At 40.2% G+C, this 9,799-nt stretch overlaps 1 protein-coding gene across 5 annotated transcripts in view; it reads left to right on the forward strand.

The window, feature by feature from the left end:
• The window catches only part of LOC101854009, a 21,132-nt gene extending 16,007 nt beyond the window's left edge, over window positions 1-5,125 (forward strand). For all 5 annotated transcript variants that reach the window (XM_005095347.3, XM_005095348.3, XM_035968973.1 and 2 more), the window contains exons 4-6: window positions 780-939; window positions 2,198-2,366; window positions 4,244-5,125. In XM_005095347.3, coding sequence (XP_005095404.1) covers window positions 780-939; window positions 2,198-2,366; window positions 4,244-4,478 — 564 coding nt within the window. In that variant the 3' untranslated portion in view covers window positions 4,479-5,125. The remainder of the gene's footprint in view (window positions 1-779; window positions 940-2,197; window positions 2,367-4,243) is intronic.
• Window positions 5,126-9,799: the final 4,674 nt, after the last annotated feature.

Consider the following 9,799-nt stretch of genomic DNA (forward strand, 5'->3'; position numbering starts at 1 on the left):
TCGCAGAGGTGAACAACTTGTGTTTCGCGCGCTCATATGACCTTAGCAGTTGCGAGCGCCATAAAACCTTATACTATACTATACTATACCCTATTTGTAGTGCAGATACGTCTTCCTGCCTTTGATACAAGATGCAGAATGGGTAGAGGCGTCCGTTTGAACGAAGATAAGAAATTTAATAATTTTTGCAGATACGTCAGTCTGCCTTGGCACGGCAGTATTGTTATTGCGCTTTGTTTTGTTTTTCCTTGTGCAGCAAAAAGATTGTGTAGTTCCTATGTGTCTTTTTGTATGTATAGCATTCTACCTATAAATGTGTTACGGGCTCATGTGTTACTGTAATATGTTCAATGGGCAAAATGTGTAGTGCCCATGGGGTGTTGTTACACTTGGTGGGTGCTCTGGTGTGGTTTGCTCCGTCTTTCCTGTCAAACATCTATGGACCTTATTTCTCCTCCTGTTTTGTGTATGATTCTCTATTGTAACATCTGTTCTTCGGCATTTATATAACCTTATTGTTTTGCAAGTGAACTCTTACTTTAACGAAACTGTTGTTACTCTTGCCTATGCTTTAAGAAATACATTTTTTGTTTTTGTTCCTTATACAGCCAAAAAACAACATCTAGTTCACCTAGGGATTTCTTTATGAAATATGCGTAGCATTCTGTTGATGTGTTTTGTGTACGACAGATTGCTGTGGTATGTTTTGTGGGCATAATGTGTTGTGGCCACGGTGTGTTGTTGTTATATTTGGCTTTGTTTTGTTTTTTCTCATCCAGCAAAAAGAGGAGCCGCTGCGATACAGGAAGTGTTTTCAGTCGATGCGACACACCCTGGGCGAAGTGGTGTCTGTGAGAGATTGTGTCATCCTGCACTCTGACGGCGATGCTGGTATACCGTATGTGGCTAAAGTCAGCTCCCTTTGGGAGACTCCAACTGGTAAGGGACCTGAATTTAAAGCAATCTTTGTTACATGGATTTTAAATGTTTTTCCAATGTTTTGATTTTTGGTGTCTTCTCCCATTTCTTTATGTTGCACCATGCTTCGGCTACACCTACCTAAGATGTTAATATTGTGAGAAAGTAGCGCTAATTCAATGACTTACCTTATATTAATTGGTATCATATCATTATTACTCCAAGAAAATACAACCCATCTCACTTTTTAAAAAGTGCAATAGATATTCTTCTTCTAATACTGTTGTACAGTTCATCCTATTTTGACTCGCTCCATCCAACTGCAGTTGAAATAATATGAAACACAAATCGACTTGAGCTTTCATGTAATGAGATATTTATAAGAGAAAGACTGTATGACTGTAATGAAACTACACTCAGGAAATGCTTTGGGACTGCGATGAAAACACACAGGATGCAAGAGACGTAATGTGTGAGTGTGCTGAAAACAAATAGTTTTAAGAGAAATAATGTGCGGCTGTTATGAAAACAAAACAATATAACAGGAGAAATACGCGAGTGTGATGAAAACAAAAGCGGATGGAAGAGAAATAATGCGTGAGTGTGATTTTAAAAATCCAGATGTTCAAGAATTAATGTTGGAGTGTGATGAAAACAAGCAGATGTTAGAGAAATAACGTGCGACTGTGATGAAAACAAACGGATAAAAGAGAAATAAGATGCGAGTTTGATGAAAACAACTCAGGGTGTAAGAGAAGTCATGTGTGATGGATGAAAACAAAGCAAGGATGCAAGGGATAGACTGATTTTGTGATGAAACAATTGAAATAGTTTTTTTGTGAAGTGGTTACCAAGCAGTAGTTCTTTCTCAGCCTCAGGAACTGGTTGCTGGAAGGTTCCTGTGTTAATATAGGTCGCGTAAACATGGCCTCGCGGCCTTCCAAGCACGTGGTATTGGTGAAATCTGGGTAATTCAGATCACTGTTTCTTTGATCGTTCGCTATAAAACACCAAATGCTGTACACCTTGTAAAAGTTCAGCTTTTCCACGTTACAATGGTGTGAGTTGTTTATATGACCTATTATTAGGAGCTGGAGAATCGCCGTGGAAAGCGAAGCCCCTCGCGGTTGGAACGCATGGTCGGCCGGTTTAAAAATTGACATGCGTGCTAAAACTAAACTAAGTTGCTGTGTTAATGTGTTCTGTTTGTATAAACAAAACATAACAAATTGTTCTCCCCCCCCCCCCCCCCCCCCCCCCGCGCAAAACTCCCTCACAGGAGAGATGATGCTGAGCATGCTATGGTACTACCAGCCGGAGCACACCGCGGCGGGTCGGGAGCCGGAGGACGGTGAGCAGGAACTGTTTGCCTCCAAGCACAGGGAGGAGAACAGTGTGGCCTGCATCGACGACAAGTGCTACGTGCTTATGTTCAACGAGTACTGTCGGTAAGGGCTGTCCTGCTGTCTTCTTGTGTTTTAGGTTTCAGTACAGGTTTTACGGGGCTCGCAACTGCATGAGGTCATATGAGCGCCAGAGGATTAGAGGTGTTACAAGAGGGTAACAAACAAAAAAGAAGAAGGGGAGATAAGGATGATAGATGTTTGATAGGAAAGGGGAAGCAAACCACACCAGAGCACCCTCCAACCACCCACTTCTTGTGTGTACTGATGGTGTGTTAATGATAGGCTGTCCTCATGTATGTGTAATGTGTGTTTACAATAGGAAGCCCTTTATCCTCATGTATATAGTATATATGTGAGGCATCGTGGTGAAATCAGGTGCTCGTAAAAGGGGAAACCGGCATTTTTCTGCTGGTTTAGCAATTTTTATCGAATTTTTGTTTTTTGACAAACACCTATTAAGAAGGATGTCCTTTAAAAGACATTTCTGTGTAGATTTTACGTACAAACAATGATTAAAGCCCCCCCCCCAAAAAAAAAAAAAATTAAAATTTTTTTTGTTAAAAGCAAGGTGTTTTCATGTATATATATTTAGTGTGTTTACAGTAGAGTGTTTTCGTGTACAGCTCTAACAGCCTCCTGTATAAGAAAATCACCTGTATAAAAGGCCACTTTCAATTTCCTCCCATGTGTATTTCCCCCAAATTTTTTTGGACACTTTGTAAGATGAACCTGTCTAATATGGCCACTTTCCTCCTTAACAATACAATGGGTGAGTCTCTTAGACAATTTCGACTGTTATTATTGTCTGTGTCTGACTTTAACCACTTATGTGTAAAATTAAGACAGCCTCCTCCCTCCCCTGTACGCATCATGGGCAGCGTAAGTGCGCCCAGATGAAGGGTAATGTCTTGCTACATTCGGATATCGCGGTCGGCACCCTCCATTTGGGAGTCCACAAATGGTATGCTCCATAGTGAACTGGAATACCGTCAACAAAATGCATGGTCTTTTTTAAATTTTTTTTTTTGGTCAGTGTTTTACGTCGCTTGCAACTGCATAAGGTCATATTAGCGCGTGGGACACTTTAAACTTTAAACATTTTCAGTTTGGTAGGAATTAATTTTGAATTTTGCTCAGGTGGAGGCCGAAGCGTACTCTTATCGGTTTTGGACCACCAAGGGATCTTTAACATGCACAACTTGCATAGGGGACCTCCGAGAATTTTCGCCCTTATGAGAAGGCTAGGTGTTAGATCTTATCTACCACAAGATCAGGGATGTGGCTGAAAGACAACAGTAAGAAGGAGCCACGGAGTAGCAGTAGAAAATAGGCAAAAAAAGTCAGGAGCCCACAGGATGGGGCAAAACGGGTTGGGGGGCAGAAAGTGGAGATGAAAGCAGACAACAAAACATGGTTAGAGAGCAAGAAAGGAGGTGTAAGGAGAACATTTTAGAGAAGAAAATGTTTCCGTCGCTGTCAGGTTTCGAACACAGGACGTATTGAATGAGAGGCAAACACCGTAACTTATAGACCACGAGAGCCAGCGTGCATGGCCTAGGATATAATACAAGTCTGTGGTATTTATGGAATGAGGTTGTTTTTTTTAATTATTTATTTAGGGGAGGGGAAGGCTGTCTTACAGCTCAGAGTGTTTATTTATTTGTGTTGTAGTTGATAATATGGGTCTAATATTTTTGGTGTTTATGTAATAAACAATGGTTTGTTTTATCTCCCCCCACCCACCACCACCACCACACGCACACAATGCACACACACACACACACACACACACACACACACACACACACACACACACACTCACACACACACACACACATGTGCGCACACACACACACACACACACACACACACACACATGTGCACACATACACACACACACACACACACACACACACCAGGCTGGAGTCGGAGGCTGTGAGAACAGAGCAGGGTGTGCCCCTCCCGCTATGGAGACAGAAGATCCCACAAGTGAGCGAGGCGGACAGCAAGCTGCGGCGGCCGCTACCACATCCCGATACCTGCGTGGACAACATCTGGTTCTGCCGATTCGACTACGACATCAGGAAAAAAATTGTGAAGAAACCGAAAGACAAAAAGTCCAACCTGAGGTACAGCAGACACCGGAGTAGTTAGATAAAACCGCTGCGGGTTGGGTTTTGTTGCGACTTATCGCAGATTTCTCAGATTGACTTTCTGTGACCGTCCTTGGTCGTCAGGGAATGTATGAGTGGTGGGTCCGGTTTTTTGTGAGGGCAGCAGGCGTAGGTTGGATGTGGTTTGACTTTTGTGGGTTGGGTTTTTGTTTGACTGTAGTTCGTCAAGTTTTTGGCGGACAGTCGTTGGTTTTTATGTGACCGTTGTGTGTCAGGTTTTAGTTTGAGCCCATGGGTCAGGATCAGTGAGACCGCCATATGTCTGGGTTTGTGTGGCTGTAGCCCGAAAGTTGATTTCGCCGATGTTTGGCTCATGTGTGTGCAGTAACTTGCTGATGTAGCATATATGCGAGCAAAATTTTCGTGTGGGATGGATGGTTTGAGGGTTCTTCTGGTTGGTTCTTCTTTTCTCTTCCTCTGTCGTTTCTGTCTACCTGTGTTAATCTTTCCTTGCTCTCAGCGATCATCATTATGTCATTGTGCCTCTCTCTGTTTTAGTAAGTGTTTTACGGCACTTGCAACTCAATAAAGTCATCGGAAATTAGAAGTGTTTCAAGGGAGTAACAAACACAAAAAAGAAGGAGGGGAGATAAAGACGATAGATGTTTGATAGGAAAGAAGAAGCAAACCACACCAGAGCACGGGCCAACCACCCACTGTGCCTCTCTAACAACAAAGAAACAGACAGAAAAAGCAATGTATTGTGTGAAGGAATGGGGAGATTGAATCTCCTCTGTGCTTGGGGGAGATTGAGTTTCTTCACTACGTATGGGCACTCTTTACACTCATTGGGTTGTTGGAGGGTACCAGTACCAACGTTTTATGTAACTGTTCCACATTGTACTGTATTGTAAAGTGCTCAGAGCCTGTGTACTTTATCGGGGTTGAGGGCTATATAAATGTCATTTATTATTATTATAACAACTGGTAGGTTCCACTTCTTTCCTTTCACTCTGACCATTATTTTGTCAATGTACTTCTCCTTATTGTGGGTGGTTGGCGGGTGCTCTGATGTGGTTTGCTACTTCTTTCTTGTCGAAACATCTGTCTGCCTTATCATCTCCCCTTCTTTTTTGTGCATGTTACTCTTTAGTAACATGTAATCTATTCTTCGGCACTTATATGACGTAAAACTCTTACTAAAGCTAAACTAAAACTTCTCCTTATCCTTGAACCAAACCAATTGCTCCTCCCTTTTTGGGGCAGTGTTTTGGTGCACCCAAATTTGCTTTTCAATTGATCATATGAAATAATGACAGCCTACTCCTTGCCACTTCTTTATTAACCCATCGTAAGATTATCGTGACTATAGTGACGAAGCCGCGGCTGTCCCTGAAAAGTTATGGCAACTATAGTTGCGATCATGAACATGGGCACTTGAGACCCGATTTTTGTGTATGGAACCATCAAAAATGGTTTAAACTAAGTTTAAATCTTTTCAAGGAAGATTTTCCTTACATTTCCTGCCCCAAACAAGAATCTTGACCCAGAATTGGAATATAAATTGAACAGTCTAGGAATTGGTTTTCATCAGTCACCAAGGCAGTAATTGAATCTGAAAGGACTGCAAATATGAATGTTTGCAACCTGTTCACCGCATTTTGTGTTTTTTCTTCACTCAATTTTCAGTTCAATGATGTTTGGTTCATATTTCTATCTTAAAATTAAGGAAGTTATAAGCATTTTTCATGACCCACCCTAATTTTCATGAAGTTCTCAAATTAATTTGCCTCTGGGGGACTGGACAGTGCAAATTATGTGCCTCTTGAAAGGTTAAGGTACTGTCATTTGATACTATAGAGTTGCAGTTGATTTGCTATGTCACTATTTTTGTGTACAAAATGTACAAGCATTCTCCACATTTTCCCCCTTACAGCAAAGTATCCATAGTGAACACTGACTTTTATTGTGGGCTGAGAAATTTCTGAATTTCTGAATTTTAGATGAGGGATAGCTGGAGGGCACCACTGGAAGGTCCTATTTCTTTTCTTTTTGCCTCATTTCTGTCTTTCTGGCTTACTCTTTTCCCAGCAGTAAATGAACCATCATTGTGTTGATGTGCTTCTCTGTGCTCCAAAGAACGAAGGATTGTTAGGTTGACCTGATACCTGAATAGAATAGGAATTTGTTGTTAGAAGAGGCCGGAGCGACTTGATCATTGGTCTATTGCTGAAGTGTCAAGATCACAGACAGATGGCATGCACACATCTGCAGCTGGGCATCAGAACATTTGTGAAATTGTCAACGTGAATTTGGAACTCCGTTTATGGCTGTTTCGTCACAGTTGTGGTTAGAAGATTATGCAGCAAAGTAAGATTGGGGGGTGGGGGGGTGTATTGTCCCCCCAGTATAATTTAAAGTATGCAACATAGTGAACATGGCGCTGAATTGTGTCACTATTGTTGTTGTTAGATTATGCGGTTTAGAGTAAGATGGGAAGACTGGCAAAACATTGATTGCGGACGTCTGTTTCAGATCTGGCACTTGAAGAAGAGGAAGACCAGGGCTGTGGCACAGTGCACACCAGAAAGCTTGTGCCATCAGTCGTTATTAGAGAGAGAGGTGTAGTGAGTGCCGGCACTATGTCTTAAAAAAAAGTTGTTTTTTTTTTAGATTGAATAATGATATGTGTGTGTGTGCCTAGAGAAAGGAAGCAAAAGTCGAATTTTAAGCATTTTGAGTTAAAGGTTGTATCGAAGAGGACATTCAATGCTGAACACAGTGGTTTTGAATTTTTGAGATATCTCAAGTAGTTTTTGAGATATTGCACATTTTGCGAGGTAGGGTATAAAGATGTAATTTTGAGAAAATTAGCTTTTAAGTTTAGAACACATACAAACTTGAAAAAAACGATGATTCAATTGTTTCTAATGTATTTATTCATGGAAAATAAATTTCCAATTTGGCATTCAGTTGACATCAATATCATGATTAGAATTCAATGGTAAAACGTAGCGGGAAGAGAAAACGTGCTTCAAGAGTGGTATTTAACACCTTTTAAAAGCAGTTTCCATTATCATTTTAAAACATACCCTACCCTCAAAATAATTTAAAATAAAATATTGAAAAGTCAAATCAATGAAAACTCTTTTAACACCTTGTTAAAAAATGGTGGAACTATAAATTTTTTTATGGAAACACCTTTTGGTCAAAAAAGGAATTTTTGTCATTATCAGCCTGTAGCTGAAAATGCTTAGTGGCGACTTTTTGTACCTTTCTTTAGGCACACACACACACATACACACATATGTTTTATGAGCAATGGCTCCAGCATTTCTATATCTCTAACGTTTGAGAATGCTAGTTGGAGCAATGTCTTTACACTTTTACAAACACGCACTTACTTGTTTTGTAACTTCTATACAACATGGCGTCTCGCCGCTAGTCAGATGAAATCTCTTAAAATTCCGTCTCCGTAGGACCGGAAATGCTTATTATTGAATTCACTGTAATTATGCAAGTCGCGTTTAAGTCATTCACTGGTGTAAATATACTGTTTATGATTTTGTAAATATGAATCTGATCTGTACTCATGATATTCTTGTGATTTATTTGTCATTGCTGTACACCCATGAATTTCACCTTGTAGAGCTCATGTGACAGACACGTACTCATGAAATTCCCTTGATGTGGTGATGTCATCATCATTTACCCATGAAATTCTCATGATGTTGTGATGTGACAGACATGTACTCATGATATTCCCTTGATGTGGTGATGTCACCATCATTTACCCATGAAATTCTCATGATGTGGTGATGTCACCATCATTTACCCATGAAATTCTCATGATGTGGTGATGTCACCATCATTTACCCATGAAATTCTCATGATGTGGTGATGTCACCATCATTTACCCATGAAATTCTCATGATGTGGTGATGTCACCATCATTTACCCATGAATTTCTCATGATGTGGTGATGTCACCATCATTTACCCATGAATTTCTCATGATGTGGTTATATCATGTGGCCAACATGTCCTCATGAAATTGCCATGCTGAGGTTATGTAACACTCTTGTACCTGTGAAATTTTCATGACATGTAACAGAAAGGAAATTTTCAAGACGCGTTATGTTACAAAAATTAAATTTTCAAGACATGTTGTGTATCAGAAATGAAAATTTCAAGACCATGTTATGTATCAGAAATGAAATTTTCAAGACATGTAGTGTATCAGAAATGAAATTTTCAAGAGATGTTATGTTACAGAAATGAAATTTTCAAGAGATGTTATGTTACAGAAATGAAATTTTCATGACATGATGTAACAGAAATGAAATTTCCAAGACGTGTTATGTATCAGAAAATGCAGTTCTCATGATGTTGTTATGTAACAGACCCCATGTCATGTAAATTCTGTGTCACACTAGTATAGTCATGAAGTGGCCATTATGTATTTGTGTCGTGCACATGTAATTGACGTATCCCACACGTGACTGTGTACCAGACTTGTGATCATGTGACTCGTGTGCAGTTATCACATCAAAGGCTATTGTTTATTGCATGTGGGATTATGGAAATCAGACTATGAAGTATTGTGGGTTTGGTTTTTTGTTATTATCATTATTAAATTATTTAATTACCACTATGTGATAGTGAGGTTCACAATCTGTAAGCAGCTCTCGGTAATTTGGGGGAGACTGAAGAGCATGTCGGACATGATGAGGGAGAGAAACTGTTCGTACTTTGTGGCTGTGTTAAGATAATGATGTGGGTGGTTGGTGGGTGCTCTGGTGTGGTTTGCTTCTTTCCTATCAAACGTTTATCGTCCTTATCTCCCCTCCTTCTTTTTTATGTTTGTTACTCTCTTGTAACACCTCTAATCTTCCGGCACTCATATGACCTTATTCAGTTGCGAGCGTCGTAAAACCTCCACTAAAACTAAGATTATAATGAAATGACAATGTCTCCCATGCAGGTGGTAGGTGTGTGTCGATGGCAGGACTTTCTTCTTTTTTCTCCCTCTGATTTTTGTTTGTTTGTCGAGCTGTCTTACTTATTCTCTGCACTAAATGACTGTTATAATGTCAATGTGCTTGTGTTTGCTCTTACTCATACTCATTTCCCTCAGTGTCTTTTACCAACGGTTCTAATGTTGCCCATGTTACTTCCATGTTGGGGGAAGAAGGCGAAGGGGGAGTTCGGTCTATTTCTTGTGAGCAACAAGCTTTCCCCATTTTCTGTCTTCTGTCCTAGCTTCTTATATTTTCTTTTAGTTGGATTTTTGACCTCCTGTCTCTCTCTCTCTCTCTCTCTCTCTCTCTCTCTCTCTCTCTCTCTCTCTCTCTCTCTCTCT

The sequence above is a fragment of the Aplysia californica genome, unplaced genomic scaffold (genome assembly GCF_000002075.1).
Source record: "Aplysia californica isolate F4 #8 unplaced genomic scaffold, AplCal3.0 scaffold00102, whole genome shotgun sequence".
NCBI classification, from domain to species: Eukaryota; Metazoa; Mollusca; class Gastropoda; order Aplysiida; family Aplysiidae; genus Aplysia; species Aplysia californica.